The sequence below is a fragment of the Bicyclus anynana genome, chromosome 2 (genome assembly GCF_947172395.1).
Source record: "Bicyclus anynana chromosome 2, ilBicAnyn1.1, whole genome shotgun sequence".
In the NCBI taxonomy this organism is placed as follows: Eukaryota; Metazoa; Arthropoda; class Insecta; order Lepidoptera; family Nymphalidae; genus Bicyclus; species Bicyclus anynana.
In genome coordinates, this window is record NC_069084.1 from 8,245,218 (window position 1) to 8,272,073 (window position 26,856).

A 26,856-nucleotide genomic window follows, 5' to 3' on the forward strand; every position below is an offset into this window, starting at 1 on the left:
TTGGTAAAGTATGTGTCAAACTTCTAGTCCATTCTGGCGTTGCTAAAAGTCAAACTACGCTGCGCTATTACATAACCTTTCTGGGATGTATTTTTGTATACCTACTCGTACTTTGCCATAACCTTTGTGGTTAGAGCGGACTCGAAGTTAGGCGCATACTTTAATTGAATATTAAAAAATAATCATTCCTAATATTAGAAAGACTTGTGTGTGTGAAGATTTGTGTATGTTTGTTGTACCTTTACGCCGCCGCTATTAAACCTTTTTTAGGTTTTAATAAAAAGCTTAAATTAAATATAAAGTTTGAAAGTATTCAAGTTAAAAAAAATACGATATATTTGTCACGATCTTGAACAATTTAAGACCTTTTAAAATAGCGTTTTTAAAAAAGCGTCAACTAGCCTATTAAACGTGAGATTTTTTTTCTGTCTGTTTATTTGTCTTTGCGCCCTCATGTGGCTTTTACCCTATTTTTATCGGAATAGATAGGTAAATTGTTAAAGTATTCATTAGCCTTCGTGGGCGGTTATCGTCGACCGCTAGGCGACAACGTGGATTGAATTAATTGTTTCCATTTGGAACTAAGGAAGTGGATTCTAACTATTATTTTCCTATTCCAGTTTACAATTACTTTTATGAAATTCAGATCAAACGGTTACTCGGGCAAAGTCTTCAACCTAATCGTCTCTTATGTAGATCTAAAGTCAAAATCAAAAATATTTTATTTACGTCCTAAGTCATTAATATCAGCCTATCTTAACCCTTAACTGCAGTGGTGAAAAATAATCACACTTATAAAGTCGTAGGTCCGCGATACCAATACTCAGATTTGTAGGAGCGAGCGAAGGACGTCGTGCTTCGGTGTATTTTCGGAAGGTACCTGGAAGCGGGAGGCGCTGAGACACACGTAGTACTTTTACACGCGTTTAAAGGTCCAATGGACCCACGACTAAAGTAACGGGTTAAAGACACACAACAGCGTCAGGCCTCCTTATAGGACAGGGGATATGGAGTTTAGACCCACCACGCTGCTTCAATACGTGTTGGAGGGCTTAGGGTGATAAATTCTTTATGGACTACTACCAAATTATGTTAATGATAATGACCAGGATGGCAAAACGTGCTATTCGAGTCACGAGGTGTTACACCACCAACTGCCCAACCCGGGCTGAGAATTTCAACGTAAGATTTCATAGAAGAACTAATACCTCACAGCTGGACCCTACGACCTGCGTGATCGGAAACCACATAGGCTAACCACTGAACCAACGAGGAAAATCTGAATTATTAATAACTATTTTTGAATTTATAATAAGTAATAGCATAAACGCAATAATATTTTTTGAATTCACGGATAGGTAATTAATTTATAACTTTGATAAAAAATATAGACAGGGTATTGTTATATCAAATGATGAGATAGATATCTTTAGATAGACAAAGAGCAAACTGTCTATCTAACTCTATTTGCCCTAATCATCTAAACTACGTACTAACAGGAAACAATATAATGTAGGTTTTGTAACATGGAATAAGACTTGTATATTATTATTAAAAAAACATAATTCAGCTTGTTTAATATTAAATACTTAATACATAATACACCTTTCGTTGCTAGTTCGTTTCCTTAAATTATATTTTCTTAGGAATCTAGGTCCAACTCCTAAGGCTAGAAGTCGTGTACGAGCAGAGATAACTACGGAACCAATATGGACACAGTAATGAGCATTCGTAAACCTTGTGAGGATTTTCGTTTGAACACAAAAACCATAGAGTCGAAGTTAGAGTCGTAAACACATTTTTAGTACAATCTTTTATACGTAGTAGTTTGTTTAACTATGCCTTGAAATTGTTCTATATTTTTTTAGATTTTTAAATTAATATTTAGTACTAGAAAAAATAAAAATATCTGAGTGGTAACCTTCCTAGCGGCGACATGCCAGAGTTTCAGCGACCGGCGGAACCCCATTTTCAGCGCAATATTTAGTTAAACAAATATTTGTCCAGACTCTAAAGGTTACATACAGTTTTTGTTAGGAAATTTCCTGTTTTTTTAAATCTTTTGTCAACTTGGAAATAACTTAAATAGCTTTTGAGTTATAAGTCAAAAATCAAACCCACTTTTTTATTTTTAGTTAATAGTTTATAGGATATTACGCATTTTTTGCGAAAACTATCTACCTTCAATTCCGAATCGAATGACACCTCTACCATTTTTATATGTGGACGCCTGCCGTAAGCACTCTCTTTTTTTTATTCAATGACAAATTGACCCTTGTCTGCGATCTCACCTAACGTTAAGTGTTGATGCAGTCTATTAAGGAAGCGGGCTTACTTCAAGAGGTACAAGTTTGTTATACCCATGCTTAGGACGGTTTCTATGCAGCATTGTACCAGAACGTTAAATAGCTTTCAAGTAAGTCTTAATTAAGCGATAAGTCTAAGGTTGGTAACTAGCTCTTTGTCTTTATTTTTGCGTAGGTGTTTAGTAGGTGTAGTTTATAATTCCGCGTAGGTGTTTATACGGCAGGTTTACAATATATAATTAAAAGCTATTCCTTGTTTTTCTTTATCCAATTGACAGAGGGCGAGGTCATTCACCCCCGATATCAATATAACCCTAACTGTTAAGGTCCTGGTAATCTTCGGATCTCACACGGAAGTTAACCATTCGTGACTTTAGGGCATTCTGAATGGGATTAATTAGAAATTTATTGTTTTTCACCCGATCACAGCGAAGCCGTAAGGTTTCTTTGATCTAGAAGTTTCTTATACTGAGCTCACACTTGAAAACCAAGTATAAAGTAGATTATTATTTTAATTTATTCAATATACAGCCTCGCTGCTCCAGTAGTAAGCCTATGTTTTCGTATCATGGGTTCCATTCTTGGCAATGGAATATTGAGTAATTTTTTTCTAAGGAATTCTCAGTTGTTTCAAGTAAATGATGACCAACATGGGTTGCCATTCCAGCACGACCATCGGCTCTTCGAACTATGTACCCCGCCCATTGCCCCTTCAGCTTCGCGACTCGTTGAGCTATGTCGGTGACTTTGGTTCTTCTGCGGATCTTCTCATTTCTGATTCGATCACGCAGAGATACTCCTAACATAGCTCGTTCCATCGCCCGCTGATTGACTCTGAGCCTTCTTATGAGGCCCATAGTTAGCGACCAAATCTCGGAACCATAGGTCATCACTGGCAACACGCACTATTCGAAGACTTTTGTCTTTAGGCACTGAGGAATAATGCACACAGTTATATAAAAGCAATCAGTAACACCGCTGTATATACCTAATCGTAATGAATTATGTGTTCATGGCAACGCTTTGAAAAATACTGTTAATGATAAACTTTAAGGGGTCCCCCAAAGCTTATTGTCTGGCTTCTGGAGACATGATGCCTTATGATATTCAGTAGAAAATATAAAGAATTACTTTTTATTCTTGGACAATAGGATCTGGTCCATAGTTGGTTACCGTAGGTGCGTAGCTTATGTTATCGGCTGCTAAATGTACAGTTTAATTATTTATCAAGTTTTGTTAATTATTTTATTTCATCATGTAGAAAAAATAATTGTATGCCACTGCATGTAATTAGCCATCGTAGCACTCGTGCTGTCTATTGTACAATTTGGCTTCGCTTAATTGAAAAAAAAATCACTCGTGCTACAGTGGCTCTCATTACATGTCAGTGGCATAAACAATTCTAATAAACTGGATATTAGATCATACATAGGTAAATACTTGTAATACAATTGTAACTTTTCCTACAACGAATTTTCACTTTTCCAAAGCGCTATCTGTGATAGGACTCAATAACTATTTAGTAGCCGCACCTCAACAATTATTGTACTTCTTGGCTTACTAGTACCTAAACCATTCTTTGTCATAGTTTCATATGCTTTCGATAGATGGCGCTATGTTTTTAATATATATATATATATATATATTTAATTTTAAATGAACAATAATTTTTCAAGTGTTGTCTTTCCGTACCTACGAAAACGGAAAACGGTACCTATAAATTTTAATATAAAAAAAAAATAAAAGTATTTTTGCAAGGAAAGAAATTAATATAAGAAAATTTTATGGTATTTGAGCCTATCAAGATCACACGTGAATAAGTCTTTAGAATCAGTTTCACCAGTGTGATTCATGATAATAATATAAAAATCCCCTAAAAGAGATAAACTTATCAATGTGTAATGCTGATAACCTTACTCGTATTTGTTTATTGTAAATTAAACTTTGCGGAATTATCTTGAAGTAATAATGTGAAAAATAAAGCATCAAGCCCGTGGTAAATCGAGACCGCGTTTGATGCAAAATAAGGATCAGACTTACCGTGCGTCAAACTTTATGAGCCCATCCTTTTTGTTTTTTTTTTTTCAAGTACTTGCCAAGTCTTTAATACTTTTAATTATGAAGCTTCTCGTTAACCCTTAAACACCTACGTGCGGTCTCAGAGACAGCAACGATTTTTAAAATTATTTTTTTTTCTTGTGACCCGGCTTTTTTTGTGTTATATGTACAAGTTACTAATCTGTTAGAAATATGCAAAAAAGTGATTGTAATTTCCGCAAAAATGTAAATGTTTATGCATTGCAACATTGTTTTAGTTTTTATTGTACTTTTGATTTTTTCATATAGTTTTATATATATTTTTTTAAAGAATATTTGCCTAATATATGAAGAAGTTTATTTATATCTTATATAATATGACCAATATTCCCATTCCAATGCAGCTAGTCAGAAAAGACTGTGCTAGAAATGGGTACGACAATAGACCAACGGGGCTTGGATCGAACCACCACCCCTCGGTGATGAGTCCAACCGCTCGTACCGATGAGCTATTGAGGCTTTTCAATGAAATAAAATCAAATTATTAAGGTTATTAGGTATTTAGAAAATAAAAGATAATAGGTAAAAAATTTTATGTTCCCCAAGTTATAGATCGCATACATTTAGGATACTCATTTTATACAAAAAATCGTTATATCGAAAAATTATCACGATTTTTACGGGATCAGTTTATGAATTTCGGTCATAAATGAGTCTACAACCGTTATAAAGTGTATAAACAAGTATATAAATCAATTAAATGTTCCATTGTTACTGTAGATTCAAAATTAAAAGTAATAATCTATCAGCGGTCTCTGAGACCACACGTAGGTGATTATGGGACTGAAATATAAAGTAAGTGTTTAATGGTTAAAGCACGATGAGCTTTTGTTATAAAGAACACTTACAACTTCTGCACAATTATTATACTTCTATACAGCTAGGATATTCTATACTAATAGAATGATATACGGATGTTTGTTACTCTTTCATGCAAAAACTTCTAAATAGATTTGGCTGCAATTTTAAAATAGAGACAGATTCGACCTTGGATTAACATAAAAAATCCATGGTTTTCACGTGATTTGTGAAAACCGGAATTTCAAGCCGACGAAGTCGCAGGTGTCTTTAGGTAACAAATAATTTTAATGCGAAATAGCACATCTTTATAAGGGCAAAGCCTGCTGTGCTACAAACGTAAGAGTTTGCTTGCGCTTTCTGCCTAGCAACATTGGTGTGTTGATAAAAATAAAACCGAATATGTCGCTCTATCTGAATTGACCCTTAAACGTTATATTGAAGCTGTGACTAGTATACAAACATTACAGTAGATAATTATTAGTACTGTTTGCTAACAGTGGATGTGAATTTGTGTAATTTAAAATATTTTATTTAGCGTCAAAGTGTATTAATAGTTTTCGATAATCAAGTAAATTACGAAAACTGCTTCTCGTTTAGAATTTAAATTTTGAGATTGCTTAAAATTAGGAGATCTAATTTTCTCTTTCCTCGTGTTATTTAAATTTTTTTTACAGCGATGATTAAATTACTTCACCAGGGTAATTATCTATTTCAGTGTACGATTCAAAACACGAGCCACGTGACGGTGTTTTTTTTTTTCGTTTTTCTGATCATCTAACATGGTTATTTCAACCAGACCTTATTAAAATCATTTTTCAACAGTCATGAATTGGCACAGATTTTTCGTTCTCACGATCATCAGCTGCTGACATGGTTATAATATAATTATTTAAATAAAGTAACGTTACCCTTTTATATGTGGGGAAATCCTCATGGATAACTTCTCTCCACGGGGAGGCAAGAAGGTTATGTCGGACTTCAACCGACTGTAGTGTGTAGATGGCGCCGTCGTCTGTTATGCCACGCTAACATTTGTTGTTACAAATGGTATAAGTAAAATCTTAAATTGCGAACAAATGTATAGTATTCGACCAGTTTTTTTATAAGTATAGATATAGATTACATTTATCGTTGAAATCATATTGCCTCGTGAGGTAATGACTAATGCTTTGATTGAAGTGTACACCGAGATACATAAATAACCTGATGATTCGACAAAAATCTCTCAAAGTACTTACGTTGCACTCCAAAATCAAAAAGTTACCAGATAATGGCTTATGTTTGACTTCGTTTGTTTGTTTACACGTAGCTTTGCTAGACGGATTCTTTCAATAAATTAGAGTCTTCCCTAAAATATAGCCTGATTCTGCAAACAATCTGTCTCTTCTTAAATTACAGTTTTCGTCACAATTTTTGTGTGTTGTATCATGAAGTGAAGAATAACTGTGAGATTTATCAGACAATTTAAACCGTTCTTGTTATAGTGAAATACATCAATATGAAGACTGTGTTGATAATCTTTGTGACACTTGTGATTATGATTCAGTGTAAATATGTACCAAGTGACATGCCCTTTACAAATCCTCTGGTCACTGTATACCCTTGTTTGGATACTACAGATATTATCCTGTCGTATGATCCTGGTTTGGCACCGAAGGACAGGAATCAGTATTACTTGCAATACGAGCACAGAACGTTACCTATAAACGTATCTGTAGTAGCTCAGTTCAGTGCCGATGTTAATATTATCTTGAATCTTAGGACGGTAAGAATAAAACTCAAAATTATTAATGAGCGGGGAGGTTTTATTTTATTTAAAAAAATCGAGGGTACTTTAGTAAAACAGTCACAGGGATTTGCAGGCGGCTTAGGATCGTTATGTTGGAAGTCCCTACAAAAGGCCTATGTCAGGCAGAGGACATCCATCGGCTGATATGATGATGATGATGATTTGACGGCCGCGTGGCGCAGTGGGTAGTGACCCTGCTTTCTGCATCCGCGGCCGTGGGTTCGATTCCCACAACTGGAAAATATTTGTGTGATGAGCATGGGTGTTTTCCAGTGTCTGTGTGTATTTATACCTTATATAAGTATTTATATGTAGTATATAATTGTATATTAATATTATAATATCAACTATCTTAGCGCCCATAACACAAGCTACTCTGCATGCTTACTTTGGGGCTAGATAGTGATGTGTATTGTTTAAGTATATTTATTTATTTAAGATGATGATGATGATGATGACTAGGTCATAATAAAACAGAAACCAAATGTACGACGAAACCGGAGTTGATTTTTATGACTTCTATTTTTTTTGTTTTTAGACTAATAACACGTTCACAAGGTATTCATTGAAAAGTGGCTCACGGATGTCACATGAGTTTGTGACTTCTAACCCAGAATTAATGATATATGGATATAAAGTGAAGGGAACTGTTCGTGGTAGAATTCCTTATCTGACTAGCTTCAAAATTAATGGCGTGGAAACTTGTAATCAGCCAAATATGGTAAGTTATAAGTCCTTTTCAATTTCTCTACTTTATTAAGGGAGCTAAAGAGGAGTTTTTGGATTAGCACGAGAGTGGTAACTCTGCGAAAACAAAGTTTCATGGTCACTGGCTAATGATAATGTCCATGAAGCCAAGTGTCTGGTATCTGCATGATATTCCGTAGAAGATATCAAAAAACATGTTTTGCACTTTGACAATGATGCCACTACGCAAACTCAATAGCTACCTACTGTACTAACCTATGCTAGGAACACTAAAGCCTTGTAGTTAGGAAGGGCTTTTTTAGCCGGTAGGAGTCTGGCACTATCCGGTTCAGGATGTCCATGAGGATTTTTTTTCTCGAGGAAAACCAGCAAAGGTTTTGGAACATGAGATGACAAACTATCAGATTGTACAAAATAACAAAAAATAGCACAGTACAGGCTTTAGCGCCAACAAACGTGTTAAAAGTTTAGCTATTAATCTATTTTCGGAACGCTAGCATGAATTTTCATTCTCAGCAAGTCAACATGTCAATCACCTTTTGGGTGCCTTAACTTGACCTTTTCAAAATTTAACATTTGTGAGTTGGCAACACGAGTTTAGCAGTTACAATTTCGTTTCTTTTTCTTTCTGTTTCCTCTGCAGGTATGTCTGTTACAGTAAGATTTTTGTAATTGAACTAAGTTAGCCTAATTTGACTTTTTATTATTTAGACACTTCTAGATGATTATGCTGCTAATACAATGGACGATGAGACACGACTCAACTGCGGTAGACGCAAAGTAGGACATACCGAGTTGATCGTCAATGGCGCCCAAACTAAACAAGGAGATTGGCCATGGCATGCTGCACTATACAAATTCGAGTTTCCAAATAAAAAATATATATGTGGTGGAACTCTTCTTTCTAAGCATTTTGTTTTAACAGGTAAGTAGGAAAATGATGACAAAGTTACAAAGAGTACTTATACTCACTCGACATTAAGATTATGACTAGTACTGAGTAGATTACATAACACACGCATCATCATTATCACTATCATGTGAGTAATTATTTCATAAACAGACCTTTATATTTATTTTATTAAAAAAAATACTTTTATAATTTAGTTGCAAAAGAATAGTTGATTCCTATGACATATTCATCTAGATGGATTATTGCCACATCATATTCATAAATTAAATCATCTTCTCTGTAAACTGAAATGGGTGTGGATTTTAAACCTACGTCTAACAAGTTAGCCCGCCTCCATCTTAAATCGCTTCATCAAACTTACCATCAGGTGAGATTGCAGTCAAGGGCTAACTTGTAAAGAATATTTTATTTAATTAAATGATATGTTTCACTTTCATATAATTTATTTATTGAGTTATTTGATTTGATTTATTATTTGAGTTACAATATTTTTTATTAAAGCTGGTCATTGCGTTACGGAAAAGAGAGACCCAGCCCCAGTTTTGCCAGAAATTCTGACTGTTGTCCTCGGAAAGTACTACTTCACTGGAAGCGATGTAGAATCTGTGGAGCGACAAGTAAGTACTTATCAGAACCTTTCTTCAGTGCCGTATTAAGGTAACTTGATGCCCTAAGGCCTAAGCAATAAACCCTGTGTGTCATCTCTTTATGTGTAATACTAGTACAAAGAATTATTTAAAAACCCCGAATTTTTGAAATTGCTTTTTTTCTTAATCTTCTGTAGTGCCTTCCTAGATAGGATGCCCTAAGCAATTGCTTAAATACCTTATTGACTAAGCCAACCCTGCCCTTCTTTTAGTTGTATATCTTCGTAGGTTTTTCCTATTGTACTCGTAATAATATTATTTTGGGTAATGATATTTGATTGTAGTGATTTTAGCAGACTCAGAGGTGATTACAAAAATAAGAAAACTAATGTTGAACAAAAGTTTCACAACAATAATTAACAAGTTAATTAACAAATCAAACTGTAACCAACATAAGACCCTAGAATGGCAGAGAATGACCTTGAGTGAAGTCAAGCACTTGTGAACGTTGTGTGTAGGGTTAAAGGTACCTTTGATTGTTAACTTTTCCACTCAAGTCACTCTAATATCCCAAGTAAAGTTAACTTTACTTTGAAGGAAATTAAAGTATAAATTTTATTACCTGTTGATAAACATAAACTAAAGAGCGTCAGAAAAGCTGGAAAAAGTTCAAAAATTCCTGAGAAACCTATTTTTTTTTAAGGGCGTTACGTGCCCGTGCCGTCGCCTGTATCACTTTAAATATTTTAACAATAGCGTAAACTCTAGTTCTACACAGGTGCTTTATTTTTGTTTTTCAGGTACACAAAGTTATAATCCATGAAGATTTTCTATATCGGCCTCTACGAAACGATATTGCTCTTCTGAAATTGAGGACAGAAGTTATGTTCACCACCTATATTCAACCAGCTTGCTTGTGGTACAACAGAGCTAGTGAAAAGTTGTTGAGTGATGAAATAATAGGAACGGTAAGAGGAAAAAAACAATCCATGGAAATAACATCTTCGAGCAAATCAATGATGTTAGAAGAAATCAGGTAGATAGGTTATACGCGGAGGGCGTATAGGTTCGAATTCGATCCGCTTTTTCGAACTTTTCCGATTTGTGCCTATTAAAAAATTAAATATCACGTGTCTCAAACAGTAAAGGAAAATCATCCCGAGGAAACCTATATACCTGAAAATGTACCTAATTCTCTGCGTGTATAAAGTCTAATAATGCCCCGCCCAGACTATTCGCCTAACTTAACTCCTCTCATTCTGAGAGGAGACTGGTGTCCAACAGTGAGCCGAATATGGGAGGTTAATGATGATGCCCAATGCGGTTTGACAGACTTCACGCTCGTAGAGAATTAAAAACTTCTCAGGTGTGCAGGTTTCCTCACGGATTCAAGGGGGCTTTTCCTTCTCTGTTTGAGACACGTGATATTTTATTTCTTAAAATGCTCATAACTGAAAAGATGGAGATACATGTTCTGGACTGTATTCGAACCAACGCCTTACAATATTATATTTTATTATATTCATTAAAAGGGTGTAAGGGGGAGTTTCCCTAATTGCCAACCTCACCTGCTCGTGGTGGACCAACTAGTGGCAGTATAAACATTAGATTTCTAGTTGTTTTTTATTTTATAAATGGCACAGGCCGGTGTCGGGCAGCAGCGACACTGGTACGGAAAAATCCAGACCTCGAATGAACAACCCGCATGCCCAGCGTGGTCATTCTATGAGCACTAACCTCAAGTCCATGCAAGAGCCCTATGTCCAGTAGTGTACGTCCATCGACTGTATTTAGTGTTGTCAGGTGTCCGGATAAAGCCGGACATAGTTAGGCTTTTCTATTCCGTGTCCGACTAAAATAAACTGTGTCCGGCTTTTGCAAACGAGCGAACGACGAGAGTGTGTGGGAACAAAATTTACGGTAATAATTATGATTGCTTCATTTTACAAGGAAAATAAACTGTCGTATCTATTAATACTGATGTACACAAAATACTCAATAAGATAAGTAAGACTGTCCTACCTTTTTACCCAAATGTCAGGCCAAACTGACTGGAGTGTCCGGCTTTTAATTTCGGCGACCTGGCAACCCTAACTGTATTAAAAGTCAAGTTACGGCAACTCGTATTTTTAAACATTCGTATATTTATTCCAGGTCGTAGGCTGGGGTTTCAACATCAACAACAGCTTCACACCTGTAATGCAGCAGATGCAGATGCCGTTAGTATCCAACAGCGTGTGTATGTCCAGTCACAGCTATTACAATACCATTGTGAATGAGCACAATTTCTGCGCTGGTTACCGCAATCGTAAGTTAACTAGTTTTTTTTTAATATGAATAGTCGCCAGTACGAATCATCATCATCATCATTAACAACCCGTAATCGACTCACAATTGACGCGTCTCCTCTCAGAATGAGAGGGATTAGACTGATAGTCCACCACGCTGGCCCGCTGCGGATTGGCAGACTTCACATCACACACGTGGAGAATGGATAATGGTCACTATTTTTAAATGTTAGCTCTCTGTATTATCCGTTGAAAACAAAATATACTCGTGTAAGAATTATTTCGATACGTTAATTAGTTCCCGAGTTATGGAATTTTAAAGTGAGCGCGCGGTGATCAGCACAACACAGATCAAACATCATTTGCTCGCCCGTTATAGACAATTTCGTACTTCTGCCTCACCTACTGACGAACTAATGGCTAGAATTGAAAAATTCTTTTTGTGTTGAAAAGTCCGTTTAACGAGGAAGGCTATAAGCTACATAACAACACGCTGCGACCAATCGGAGTACAACACCTATCAAAAATGTGGCCAAAACGGGGAAAATAATGTTCGGTCGGCCTTTCTCCTTGTCGCCCGCATATCATGGGAGTGTCATCAACTTGCCAAGCTATAACACTATATGTGTAATTTTACAGACTCCTCACCATGTAACGGTGACAGTGGCGGTGCTTTCCAAGTTTTCATTCCGGATTTGGCGCTACCGACAATGGACACGAGCACTCCGGGATCCTGGCTCGTCAGAGGCATCGTGTCAGTGGCGAAGTCCCGGAGTGACGCCGCGCTGTGTGACCCCGACGAGTATGTGGTGTTCACTGACGTCGCCACCTATCTCACTTGGATAAAAGAGAAAATGGATTATGAAGTTTATTGAATTTAATAAATAAATATTTTAAATTATATTTCTTAAACAAGCTTTAACAAGCAAAAAAAAAAAATTCACGTGTCTCAAACGGTGAAGGAAAAACATCGTGAGGAAACCTGCACACCAGAGAATTTCTTAATTCTCTGCGTGTGTGAAATCTGCCAATCCGCATTGTCCAGCGTGGTGGACTATTGGCCTAACCCCTCTCATTCTGAGGGGAAACTCGAGCTCAGCAGTGAGCCATATATGGGTTGATAACGACGACGACTAATATTATAAATGCGAAAGTATGTCTATCTGTTTGTCTGTAACTTTTTCACGGCTAAATGGCTTAACCGATCAAGATGAATTTTGGTAATATGATAAATCAGACCTTGTAATGGGACTAAGTTTTTATTCCGGATTAGAATTAATAAATGAATGAATGTTTATTTTTTTTTTAAATAAGCGGAATGCGGGAATAAAATATAGCCTATGTTACTTATCTGATAATGTTTCATCAGTGAAAGAATTTATAAAATTGGTCAAATTGTTTCAAAGCCTACCTAATAAACTGAAATCGATTCTTATCTCTTCTTAATGTTAGTTTAGATACATTTTAAAAACGTTACTCACGTGCCTACATAGGCAAAGTTTCATGTATTTCTATCCATTAAAAAATATCCTCAATTTGAATAATTTTAATGTAGCTATTGTCACAAGAACTAAATAGGTTCTAAGATTTGACCCAATCATAATACTATGTTACTCCTTGGATTGTAACATAGCAATGTTGATTTGTAGAAATTATAAGCATGGCAGTAGAATTAGGTAGGCGAGGCATGTTGCTAAGTGGAGACGCGAAGTGGCAATGGGCGGGCCACATAGTTCGAAGAACCGATGGACGTTGGGGTCCCAAGGTGCTGGAATGGCGCACCGGAAACCTCAGTGTTGAGCGACCCTCCACTAGGTGTATCGAGGATATCAAGCGGGTTGCAGGGAGCCGCTGGATGCTGGAAGCTCGAGATCGTTGTGCTTGGAGTTCCATGCAAGAGGCCTATGTCCAGCGTGGATGTCTATCGACTGATAAGGTATGATTTTTTTAAAAGAGCAACTGTTGAGTTTCTTTACGGTTTCTTCTCAGCAGAATCTGCCTTCCGAAACGGTGGTAGAATCTTTACAAACAGTCAACTGACGTATCAAAAGTGCTTGTAAACTGAACCCACTTGAAATAAACGAATTCTAAATTTTGATTTTTTTGAATTTTGAAAAGTTTGGTTTGACTTGGGTGAAATGGACGGAGGCGAGCAACTTTGACCCCTAAATCATATCTCTTCTACAAAAATAAAACTCTTAGTTATATCTAAGGTTATCATTTTCAACGAGTAATATAACATTTAAGTAGCAGTTACAAAGTAGGTGCCCTCAGAGAGAGAAAACTATAGCAGAAAACGTTTGAGAGACAGAGAAAGCGTAGGATGAGCAGATACACTTAGGATCAGCGTATACACACTATGATACTATAATAAGCCTTAGGTTAAATTTAAAAATGGCTGCTGGTTTTTATTTTAGGTTAAAAAAGATTATCGACGTTTAAGTTGTAAGTGTAGTCGGTGTATTTGTCGGCGGAGCAGATTAAATATTACTTCTGATAACGGAGAAACCGTAGTCTAAGAGAAGGTTTACGTGTCAAGGATGGCAGATACACAACAAACACTATCAATCATCACCAGAACGACCGCTTAACTTGATAATAAAGTTCTACCCTCTCAATATTGCTCAAGAACAGCGCTGATACTAAATCAACCAAAAAGTAAACCAAGATTAACTAGCGTATGGCAAGGAGTCAGCCACCAGTGGATCTTGGACTTGTAACCGGATCCAGAAGAGTTGAGAGGCCTCTTTACAATATGTTAACTCTCCCCTTCTCCGCTTGTGTTGGCTCCCTACCAAGTGACTAACAATGCAATACTAACCGGACCGGACGATAACTCACTCACTCACTATATTCACTGAGTCGCTACTAAACTTCTACATCTCTATCACTATTTCACTATGCTTAACAAATGAAAGATGACTATCCATTTCAAAGACGCGATTACATCTCAACTGCTCAACTAGCAGACTACAGTGGGGGCAGGGTACCCCTGTACCTGTCAAGCGTACCGGCTACGCGCCATTTTGGACGCAATGCTATTAGAAGAGAGTCACGTTATCAACCTTTTACAATCTTATTTATTTAAACAGTAAATAATTAAATCCCAATTACATGAAAACCTGATTCTAATATTATCGCAATTATTAACGTAGATTTTGCTAACCGATCAAATAACTCACTCGGCGGCATATTTATCTAATGTCAGATTGTAACTGTCAATAACTTAAAAAAACTTTTAATTATTTTTAAGTTAATTTAGCTAATGCAAACATTTAACAAGTATAATATGAATTGTTTTTTAACAGGCGTTTAACAGTGTAGCTTGATATTCTGTTTGCGCTGGCCTTAACAAGATTTAATTAATAACATATATATTTGATATATGTTATTAAGTTTATAGTTATTTTTAATATAAAACAGTGACTGTGTAAACTGCACATACAAAAACATGAAAGGAGAATTACTAATTTTGAAGACACTTCTAATTTTAATACAATGTAATGATTATGTGCCTTTTGTTAGTCCGATTCTAACAATGTACCCATGTTTGAACACTCGAGACATTGTCGTTTGGTATGACACCACTCTACCGCCGAAGGACAGGAATCAATATTACTTGTACATAAACAGAATGTTTCCTGCCAGAGTGGCGATCGAGACTAAATTCAACGCCCACGTGAGCATTACTATGAACATTAGAACGGTTAGTATATTTTTTTATTCAATGACAAATTAGCCCTTGATTGTTATATCACCAGCAGGGTTATTATGTAACTCGATAAACCATTCAAATAATGAGTCACTACATAGTTTTTCATCATATTTTCGTTAATATAGTAATCTGACATCGTATTTTTAACGAAATGACATTTAGTATCTTCATTTAACGTAAAGTAGTTATAGGTAATATAGATTATTACAACGAAAAACCGTGATGTATGATTTTCATTGAAATAATCTTGTTAAATGATCGTAAAACAAAAAGCAGCCAAGTGCAAGTCGGAATCGCCCATGAAGTGTTCTAAGGGGTTTTTTTCTATCTTTGTATAAAAATCTTAATGCGGTTCACAAAATACATTTACTATACTGTAAGTAAATGTATTTCGTGAACCGCAATAAGATACTATAAGAGCTGTGTTTTAACACAGCTCTTATAGTTTCGGAAAAAAGTGGCTGTGACATATGGACGGACAGACAGACATGATGAATCTATAAGGGTTCCGTTTTTGCCTTTTGGCTACGGAACCCTAAAAGTCACTACCATTTTATGTACAATGACGTAGAAAAGATCATTTCGTTGAAATAACTATGTTCAATTATGATGATTTAAGTATGTCAGTCCCATGCTCATACCAAAGGTATGTAGGTACGCTCCACAGTAGCCAACTATGAAGTTTTTTATTCTTTACGACTTAGCCCTTGACTACTACTCTTCTCTTCATCTCACCTGATAGTAAGTAATAATGCAATCTACGGTGGAAGCGGGCTAACTTGTTAGGAGGAGGATGAAAATCCACACCCCTTTCGGTTTCTACACGACATTGTACCGGAACGCTAAATCGCTTGGCGGTGCATCTTTGCCGCTAGGGTGATAACTCTACGGCCAAAGCCTCCAACCAGCCAGACCTGAACCAATTATGAAAACCTTAATTTAGAAGGTAGCAGGTTTCCTAGTTCCATACCCTTCAATATGGTTTCACTGTGAAAAATTATAAAATAATCTAAAAAATAATCATTTTGAAAACTTTACCCTGTGACATTACAAATGAAAGGGCTTGTTGCAAGGATCTCAAAATTTTTTTTGTAGATTTAAAATAAATAGGCTTAGTAATATAAAATGAAATGAAATTAAATCCTCTGAAACTGCTGAACTTAAAATAAAAAATTAATATAGAATTTAAACTATCGTGAGTGTTATTCATATTAATCCATTATGAAACACGGCTAAAACTCACGTGATATTAGGTCGGAGTATGTTACCCTTACCACTCAACCCCTCTCTCAGCGCGCAATGCGAGCAACGGCGCATCGCGCAGCCGCTTCGCAGTTTGGATCGTGCCGCGATGCAAGAACCAGCTCATGACTAAGGGCCCCATATGGGTTCGAAACTAGTCGGGCATACTCCGACCTAATATCACATGAGTTTTAGCCGTGTTTCATAATCGATTAATAAGTAATACAGAAAATCCTTTTAACTTTATTTTTATGTATATAGGGTAATAACACGTTTACACCAGAAGTATTGAGAGAAGGTGTGGCGTCAACGCATACTTATAGAACTACAAATCCAGGCCTGATTTCTTACGGTTATAAAGTGAAGGGAACGGTTCCCGGGAAAGTTCCATATTTAACTAGCCTCACAAGTAATAAAGTGGAACTCTGCACTCAACCAAACGTGGTAAGTACTAATATATATATTTTTTTCTATTGATCTCATGCGATCAGGCGATAGACTATGAGCAAAGAAGTTTTTTTTTTTTTTTTAAGATTATTTGTGGTATATTTTATAATAACCAATATTCCCATTCCCCTCCAACTAGCCGGGAAAGACTGTGCTAGGAGTGGGTACGACAATAGACCAACAGGGTGAGGATCGAACCACCACCCCTCGGTGATGAGTCCGACCGCTCTTACCGTTGAGCTATTGAGACTATAGTTGTAGGGAGTGGTGGCGGTTAGAAGCAACTTTCCCCAACGGGAGAAGCTCCATATATATGTCATATGTGGCTTTCAATCAAGAATCTGCCGTCTTTACACGCGTCGAATCGCCTGTGGTACCGTTAACTGGACAGCGAGATGATTCGGATGACTTATGAGTCTATCTTGTATGTATTGTATTTGTTGTATTTGTCGTTAGTGGATTTTATTTCTGCTTTTACTGTTGACATTTGTAAGTATTCGTGAATTTCTGGTATTCGTAGAAACACGGCGCGTTCGACAGTTGTTTCAGTATGTAGTTTTGCGCTCTTTGTATAATGGTGATGTTGGAGTCGCAAGTTGATCTATATCTATACTAATATTATAAAACTGAAGTTTGTTTTTTTTGCTTGAACTCGCTAATCTCAGGAACTACTGGTCCGATTTGAAAGATTCTTTCAGTGTTATATAGCCCATTAATATATCCCCGTATCCCGTATTGCTACGGGAAAGGGAAACACGAGGGTGAAACCGCGCGGCGTCAGCTAGTATGTGTATATTTCTAACACAGTTTTCCTACTAATCGGAGGGAGCGGGTCATGTTAAAAAGATGATGGCAATTAATATTAAAAAAAAACCGGACAAGTGCGAGTCGGCTTGCTTGGGTTCCGATTAGTCGGAAAACACTGTGTTATGAATGGGAACGACAGTAGTCCAACGGGCAGAGATCGAATCTTCAAATATTCTTAGACTAGCTGCACTCTGCAGCGTTACCCGCGAAAAGCTCGTGTGTAAATCCAGGGTATTATCTATTTTTATTTTAAATTGCATCCAAATCGGTTTAGTAGTTGCGGCGTTAAAGAATAACAAACATCGATACAAACTTTAACGTTAATAATAAAAATTAGTACCTATTAATAAAAAAATAGTAGTAGTAAAAGTCTTCATAAAATAGAAGTAAATTAACAACTTTTTTGTTTATGTTTAAAAAATAATTAATATAAGTCATTAACTTAAAAATCCAAATAGTTAACTATTAGTTATTTTCTGAAGCTATCTAAATTATTTCGTGTTGTAAGATTTAAGTGCATCTAGCAACTAAATGGTTTAAACTTACTTAGACATATCAATTTATATTGAGATTTTAGTCCTAATTTTTTTTTTCAAATTTCAGGGTTTTCTTGACGCATATACAGCCAACACCGTTGACTCTGAGACCCGACTGGACTGCGGTAGACGCAAAGTGGCACACACTGAACTGATATTCAACGGGGAGCAGACAAAGCCAGGGGATTGGCCATGGCATGCGGCACTCTACAAATTTGATTACCCAAACAATAAATATGTATGTGGTGGAACCCTACTCTCCTCACATTTTGTTTTAACAGGTACTAATATATTAAGATGATATACAGTCATCATCATCTTCAAACTTATGTGTCCGTCCACTGTGATACATCGACTTTTCGTGACCGCACCGCACATTCGATATCAACCCATATACGGCTCACTGCTGAGCTCGAGTCTCCTCTCAGAATGAGAGGGGTTAGGCCAATAGTCCACCACGCTGGCCCAATGCGGATTGGCAGACTTCACACACGCAGAGAATTAAGAAATTCTCTGGCGTGCAGGTTTTCTCACGATGTTTTCCTTCACCGTTTGAGACACGTGATATTTAAATTCTTAAAATGCACACAACTGAAAAGTTGGAGGTGCATGCCCCGCACATTCATCGTCATTATATCAGCCGATGGACGTCCACTGCAGGACATAGGCCTTTTGTAGGGACTTCCAAACATCACGATACTAAGCCATCTGCATCCAGAGAATACCTGCGACTCGCTTGATGTCGTCAGTCCACCTGGTGGGGCGTCGACGAACACTGCGCTTTCTATGTGCTGTGTGGGGTCGCCATTCCAGCACCTTGGGACCCCAACGGCCATCGGCCTTTCGAATTATGTGCCCCACCCATTCCCACTTCAGCTTCGCGACACGTTGAGCTATGTCGGTGACTAGTTCTTCTGCGGATCTCCTCATTTCTGATTCGATCAGGCAGTGATACTCCTAGTATAGCTTGTTCTATCGCCCGCACATTAATAGAGTTTAATAAATTAATATACCTAAGTACTCAATCCGTGAAGCCGTGATAGCTCACAGGATATAAACAAATTTTAGTATTCTTTGTATAAACAGTCATACAAATGCGTCCACTGATCTGCATCGTATGGATTTTATATACAGTAAAAGCGCATTATTCGCGGGGGATACGTTCTCTAAATGTGTCGCAAATACAGAAACCGTGAATATGAAATGGTATTTTATATGGGATTATAAGGGATACGTTCTTGGGTGACAAAATAAATAACAAATATATAAAGAAAAAACAATTAATTGAAATTATTGATTAACTATTATCTTCAGTCTTAGACAAGGTCTGAAGAATTTTGATTTTTTTCTTGACATTTTTTAAAAGCTTCTTTCAGAGTGATTTTAAGAAGTGGTATTCTTAAACCATCCATTCGTAATTTCGGCAATAGGTATTTGCAAGTTATAGTTTAAATTTGCAGATTTTACGTCAGTTTCAGAATTTTTTAATCTGCGAATAGTGAAAACGTGAATAAAGAAAGCGTGAATAAGGAGCTTTTACTGTACCGTAAAATTAAAAATCCGTTTGATGCGATGCGCTCGAAACGTACGATGGAGATCAGTGAACGCCTACCGTTTATATTTCTGCAGTCAACGCTCATTTGTGCATTTAATATAGTATAGGAGTTTAAGTTAAAATCTTTATCTACAGCTGCTCACTGTGCCAGCGTGAGAGGCGTTCCAGTTGTGGCTGAAGTGATGAGTGTCATTCTCGGGAAATACAGATTGTACGGAGGCGATTTAGGAACTCAGGAGAAAGAAGTACGTTTATTTATATATGTCATTTCTAAAATTTGAGTATTTTTATTTACATACTTATTCCGCGGTAGTTTATAAAGTAAAAGAAACAATAAAGACTAAATAATTTCAAAAAATTCAATGACAGATGCTAACGATTAGCAGTGATACTCCCCGGTTTTGAACCAAATAAGCAAGAGCTCTTGGATTATATTGGATGTCTAAAGACGAGAGGCCTTAAATCTCAAAGGCGCCACAAATATAGTAAATTCCTTCTTTTGACTTCGACTGACTTGACTCGTCAAGCAACTTTGGTAATTCTACGAATTTCCCCGTTTCCTCGATTCGTTCACGCAGATATCCTACTCTCCTAACATATCTCGCTCCACCGCGTTGAGTGACTTTGAGCATTTTTTAAGGCCCACAGTTAACGACCATTCAGTTACTATCGTTCGTTATCAACCCATATTCGGCTCACTGCTGAGCTCGAGTCTCCTCTCAGATTAAGAGGGCTTAGGCCAATAGTCCGCCACGCTGGCCCTTCACACACGCAGAGAATTAAGTAAATTCTCTGGTATGCAGGTTTCCTCACGATGTTTTCCTTCACCGTTTGAGACACGTGATATTTAATTTCTTAAAATGCACACAACTGAAAAGTTGGAGGTGCATGCCCCGGACCGGGTTCGAACCCACACCCTCCGGAATCGGAGACAGAGGTCATATGCACTAGGCTATCACGGCTCTCTCAGTTACTATGTACCAATAATAAGTATACACCTTTTTCTTGTTCTGCAATTTTCTTTTACTATTGCTTATGTAATAAGTTTATTATATCGTATTATTTTTCAATAACAAAAGTTTACTTGTAAATATTTTAATTTTTAGGTACACAGAATAATTATCCATGAAGATTTTCAATATCGTTATTTACATAACGACATAGCTCTTTTGAAGTTGAGTACTGAAGTTTCGTTTAATGACTATATTCAACCGGCTTGCTTGTGGTACAGCAAAGCCAGTGCAAAATTGTTGTCTGAAGAAATTGTAGGGATGGTAAGAAAAAATATCAATTTAACAATATCTAAATATATAAAACGCAAACTGACTGACATAGTGATCTATCAATGCACAGCCCAAATCACTTAACGGATCGGGCTGAAATTTGGCATGCAGGTAGATGTTATGACATAGGCATCCGCTAAGAAAGGATTTTGATCAATTCTACCCCCAAGATGTTGTAATAGGTGTTGAAAGTTTGTATGAAACTTTGTCATATTTATTTGATTTGACTGAAACTTGGAATGGAAATAGATTTTACTCTAGATTAACACATAGGCTACTTTTCATCCCGGAAAAATCCATGGTTCCCGAGGAATTTGTGAAAAACTAAATTTCACGCGGACAAAGTCGCGGGCGTCCGCTAGTTATTCCATTAGAAACATTCTATGTACAATTATCAAACTTCGAAAAGCGGAGCGAAGCATCAAGCGGAATTCCATGGCATTCGTTATATACCCATATTCAGCTCACTGAGCTGCTGTCTGCTGAATCTGCTCTCAGAATGAGAGAGGTTAGGCTAATAGTCCACCACGCTGGCCCAATGCGGATTGGCAGACTGCACACACGGAGAGAATTGAGAAAATTCTCTGGTATGCAGGTTTCCTCACGATGTTTTCCTTCACCGATTGAGACAAATGATATTTAATTTCTTAAAATGCATACTACTGAAAAGTTGGAGGTGCACGCCCCGGAGCGGATTCGAACCCACACTCTCCGGAATTGGAGGCAGAGGTCATATCTACTGGGCTATCACGATTCCATGGCATACAATAATTTAATTTTACGCGATAATTAATAAAACCGATTTAATAATATACAACAAGCAGCATTCAAACGTACTGTTTATGGATTTCTAATTTCTGTGTTTTTTTTAACAGATTGTTGGCTGGGGTTTTGACAGCAGTTATACTTTATCACGAACTATAAGACAAACACAGATGCCTATGGTGCCTGATAGTGTCTGTATGTCGAGTAACCCAAACTTTTTCACGTCTATTCTGAACGACAAGAAGTTTTGTGCTGGATATCGCAATCGTAAGATAATATTCATCATATTCATCTTTATACAGGTTCTTCTGCGGATCTCGCTTTTCTGATTCGATTACGCAGATCCTCCTAACATAGCTACGTCATATACATGTTAAATATTAAAAAAAAAATCGGTTGTCTGTAAAATCGGTTTACTGACGGTAGTTGAACGTGACAACGTCATTAGAAAATACCGATGGAATGGTTGCATTTTTTAAGAGAAAATGTTCGTTTTTCTAAAATACTGTTTAATAATCTTTATAGACCTGAATAGACTTTATTTCTTGTAAAAAACGTTGGCAACCCTAGAGCAAGGGAACGAAGCATGCCGTCATCTTTTTCCGAGCGTGCAGCCGGCTTCATCGAATTACTTGACGTTGTCACGTCAAAAATATGTATATACATACTTATTGTTCTACTTAAAATTACATTTGCATTTACAGATAGTTCGCCTTGCAACGGTGACAGCGGAAGTGCTTTCCAAGTGTTTATTCCAGACTCAGCACAGCAAACGGTAAATACACATAGTTCTGGAGCCTGGCTCGTCAGAGGCATAGTGTCTCTGGCAGTGTCCCGGGATGACGCGGCTGTGTGTGACCCCGACGAGTATGTGGTGTTTACTGACGTCGCCGAGTATCTTACTTGGATTCAGAATAACGTTGATTATGATTTATAATACGATTATAATGTATTTTTTAATTATATAGAATTAAAACTTGAAATATCTATCTATCTATCTATCTATCTATACTATAGTAAAAGAGTAGAAATCGAGTGTCTGTACTTTGACCAAATTTAACTAAAATCAAGTTAGGGCGATTAGAAATGAGCAATAGAATACAAAAATATTTTTTTTAATTTTCTTGTCTGTCTGTCTGTCTGTCCTTCTGTCTGTATGTTCGCGCTATTCTAATAATAATAATAATAATAATAATAATAAATAATCTTTATTACCATACTTATTACTAGGCATACATAAACTCTATTTAATTTTAACGATTGTGCTTAAGCTATAATGCATAAATTAAACAAAAAGAAAAGAAACTAATTATTATTACTCGCCTACCTAGCAACATGGCAACTGGTCGCAAACTCAGCCTTCTGCTGTGCATAGTGCACAGCGCTGATTTTCAGTTTGCTCCGTTACAACAGTCTAACGTGCACCGTGCTTACTACTAAATTATTTAAAAGAAAAAATAGAATAGGATAAACATAAACTCAATAAAATATACTTTACAAAATCTACACTATAATAATATACAATATACAAAAATATTACATAAAAGCATAAAATAATACATAATAATACATATATGTATAATTACACATATATACATACCAATAAAAAAAAAAAAATAAGATACGAGTTAAATAGATATCTATGATTATTTCATAAATTATTATAAACAAATCGTGCTGCCTCTATTTGAGAATTAATGTAAAAATTTCTCACTTTGTATTTAAAGGTAGCTTCGCTAACAATCTTACCCTGAATACGAATTGGAGGTGGGAGGTCATTCCAAATCTTAGCCGCAGCGAAACGAAAGCATCCCCTAAACGCTGCATTTCTATAACTAGGAATCACCAGTTTGCATTGGTTGATCACCCGCGTCACTCCTCGATCCTTCCGCCAAAGCAGTCGCTCACACAGGTAGGTGGGTCGGTTACCTTGCAATATTCTCCGTATTAACATTACCAAGTGCAAGCTTCTGCGTGACTTCATATTCATAGTCTTATGTTTATTTAGCACCGGTGTAATATGGCTTCTTTTTGGATTGGATTTGGATTCTCTGGTTCTACTGAACGGATTCTGATGCAGTTTTCACAAATAGATTAAACAAAGTTCAGGGCAACATATAGGCTTTGTTTCATTAAGATCGGACAGATAGAAAAAAAGTTATCTTGAAAAAACCGGATTGCTGAAATCGATTCGCAGGCGTTATTTAAAGAAACGAGTTTTCCACTAAAACTGAGTAATATCGACATTAAGGCACATATTTTATACTCAACTGACCAATTTGTTTGTTTATTTGGTTGAACGCGCGAAGCTAATCTCAGGAACTACTTAATCAATCTATCTTCTATCTATCTATATCTATACTATAATAAAAGAGTAGAAATCGAGTGTCTGTACTTTGACCAAATTTAACCAAAATCAAGTTAGGGCGATTAGAAATGAGCAATAGAATACAAAAATATTTTTTTTAATTTTCTTGTATGTCTGTCTGTCTGTCTGTCCTTCTGTCTGTATGTTCGGGCTATTCTCTGGTTCTACTGAACGGATTCTGATGCAGTTTTCACTAATAGATTAAGCAAATTTCAGGGCAACATATAGGCTTTGTTTCATTAAGATCGGACAGATAGAAAAAAGTTATCTTGAAAAAACCGGATTGCTCAAATTGATTCGCAGGCGTTATTTGGAGAAACGAGTTTTCCACTAAAACTGTGTAATATCGACATTAAGGCACATATTCTATACTCAACTGACCAATTTGTTTGTTTATTTGGTTGAACGCGCGAAGCTAATCTCAGGAACTACCTAAAAGTTCAGGTTCAAACTGAATAATTCTTTTTGTATTTAAATAGTCACATTGTCTCATAATCTATACTTTTGTCAAATTCTGTACATAGAAGATATTTAAAAAAAAAATATTAGAGGGCATTATACAATCGATACAAAATATTTATTTCGATTTCTTGTCTGTCTGTCTGTCCGTATTTTTTGTTGACCGGGCATCACGCTGAAGCTACTGAATGAATTCAAATGAAACTTAGCACGGTATGAGAATATAATACGGAGCAGGATAAAGTATACTTTTTATAACGAAAATAAAATCTGAAGGCGGTGAAAAAGGGGTTAAAAGTTTGTATGAAAAGTCCTCCTTTTATCCTGGTCAATTTACCCAAGAACAAAAAAAGCGCGGCCCTGGATATTTTACCCAATCACAAAAAACGGAACGCGTGACTACGGCTGGGTATTTTACCCAAGCAAAAACGAAGTGTGGCCTTCGGCCGGGGGTTTGTGATATGGCCACTGATCATGGCTACGGCTGGGCATTTTACCGATGCACAAAAAACGGAACGCGTGGCCTTCGGCCGGGGGTTTGTAATATGACCTTTGATCGTGGCTAAGGCAGGGCATTTTACCGATGCACAAAGAACAGAACGCGCGGCCTTCGGCCGCCCACTTTATTGTGCACCGGCCTTCGGCCGGGGGTTTGTGATGTGGCCTCTGATCGTGGCTACGGCTAGGCATTTTATGCACAAAAAACGGAACGCGCGGCCTTGGGCCGCGCACTTTATTGTGCACCGGCCTTCGGCCGGTGGTTTATGATATGGCCTCTGATCGTAGCAACGGCTGGGCATTTTACCGATGGATAAAAAACGGAACGCGTGGCCTTCGGCCGCGCACTTTATTGTATACCGGCCTTCGGCCGGGGGTTTGTGATATGGCATTTGATCGTGGCTACGGCTGGGCATTTTACCGATGCACAAAAAACGGAACGCGCGGCCTTCGGCCGCGCACTTTATTGTACACCGGCCTTCGGCCGGGGGTTTGTGATATGGCCTCTGATCGTGGCTACGGCTGGGCAATTTACCGATGCACAAAAAACGGAACGCGCATTTTACCCAAGCAAAAAAAACGCGCACTTTATTGTATAGGGGTTATGATTTTGTATTTTTCATATATAAAAAATTCGAAAATGTAAATAGAAGGGGCGAAGGGTTTGAAAATGTACATCGATTTTCACGCGGACGAAGTCGCGGGCATCTGCTAGTAGACAATATACGTCAAATATTAGTTAGTTTGAATAACAATAAAAACAGGAGCTGGTTACTTATATACTTCAAGTTATACTTTGTCCTGGCCATATAGTATGGCATATTATGACCCGTACCTTCTGTTTTTAACCCCCGACGCAAAAAGAGAGGTGTTATAAGGCACCATAGCTCCCGAAAGGATGAAGCGATTTCAATTGAGTTTTTTGGTATTAAAGGTGACTTATGTGCGAGTGTTCTTAAATGTGTTTGATGAAAATCGGTTGAGCCGTTTAAAAGTTGTGGGATCTGAAAGTGGGAAAGAATAACCGAATGTCTGGAAATATACTCGAGTGGGGTCTCAAATGAAAGCGCACTGAAAGAGAATATTGAAGGCTTTATCGAGGTAATTTCATGAAATTGAAAATTTTGGAAAACCCTATCAATTTTTATTATTGCGTTTATAAATGTTCAATCAAATCTAGTTTAGTTCTACTTTCGATAATTTAGTAAACTACACTAATTTTCCTATACAAAATATTAATAAAATAAATATTAATTCTTCCTGTATATTTATTACCTTTAAAGAATTTTATTATACTCTGGTTTGATGTAATATTTATGATGGCTTAAAACTAGTCTTTTTTTGTTGATTTTTCCTGTTGCCTGTGTCGTAGCAAACTAGATTTATATGGAATTTTGAAATAAGGCTTGATTTTTGCAAAGGCGTACACGAGTTTCTGATCCAGATCAATGTCAGACTAAGTTAATACAAATACAATTGTATTTGTATTTTTATTTTTAGAGTAAAAAAAAAAAATACCTGTGAAATGAACCAACTTGAATAACGCTCAGAAAGCTGTTACTATAACAGAAAATGACTCTGATGAGCCTTAATAAAAACCTAGTTTACCGATGTCAGTAGCTGTTGTTAAAAGTGTAACAGGTTTTATTATATCACGTGATATCGCGAATATGAAAATAGTGCATTTTACGT

General features: G+C 36.8%; 2 protein-coding genes across 2 annotated transcripts; both read left to right on the forward strand.

The window, feature by feature from the left end:
• The first annotated feature begins 6,618 nt into the window (after positions 1–6,618).
• On the forward strand, positions 6,619–12,364 carry LOC112052554 (clotting factor C-like). Its single transcript, XM_024091681.2, has 7 exons — positions 6,619–6,969; positions 7,532–7,714; positions 8,413–8,626; positions 9,116–9,231; positions 10,002–10,169; positions 11,356–11,509; positions 12,129–12,364. The coding sequence occupies exons 1-7, from the start codon at positions 6,703–6,705 to the stop codon at positions 12,362–12,364; spliced, it is 1,338 nt and encodes a 445-aa protein (XP_023947449.1). The 5' UTR covers positions 6,619–6,702.
• Positions 12,365–14,890: 2,526 nt separating this feature from the next.
• LOC112045206 (chymotrypsin-like elastase family member 2A) lies at positions 14,891–22,796 on the forward strand. Its single transcript, XM_052888494.1, has 7 exons — positions 14,891–15,195; positions 16,708–16,890; positions 18,304–18,517; positions 19,927–20,036; positions 20,898–21,065; positions 21,950–22,106; positions 22,544–22,796. The coding sequence occupies exons 1-7, from the start codon at positions 14,941–14,943 to the stop codon at positions 22,774–22,776; spliced, it is 1,320 nt and encodes a 439-aa protein (XP_052744454.1). The 5' UTR covers positions 14,891–14,940; the 3' UTR covers positions 22,777–22,796.
• The last annotated feature ends 4,060 nt before the right edge of the window (positions 22,797–26,856 follow it).

What these genes read in the sequence shown, in the direction of transcription:
- LOC112052554 (XM_024091681.2), top strand. Translation starts at nt 6,703, where the DNA reads ATGAAGACTGTGTTGATAATCTTTGTGACACTTGTGATTATGATTCAG. An exon ending in TAAGCATTTTGTTTTAACAG is followed by an intron (nt 8,627 to 9,115) that starts GTAAGTAGGAAA and finishes TTTTTATTAAAG; the next exon opens with CTGGTCATTGCGTTACGGAA. An exon ending in GTGATGAAATAATAGGAACG is followed by an intron (nt 10,170 to 11,355) that starts GTAAGAGGAAAA and finishes TATTTATTCCAG; the next exon opens with GTCGTAGGCTGGGGTTTCAA.
- LOC112045206 (XM_052888494.1), top strand. Translation starts at nt 14,941, where the DNA reads ATGAAAGGAGAATTACTAATTTTGAAGACACTTCTAATTTTAATACAA. An exon ending in CTGAAGAAATTGTAGGGATG is followed by an intron (nt 21,066 to 21,949) that starts GTAAGAAAAAAT and finishes TTTTTTTAACAG; the next exon opens with ATTGTTGGCTGGGGTTTTGA. An exon ending in TTGTGCTGGATATCGCAATC is followed by an intron (nt 22,107 to 22,543) that starts GTAAGATAATAT and finishes TTGCATTTACAG; the next exon opens with ATAGTTCGCCTTGCAACGGT.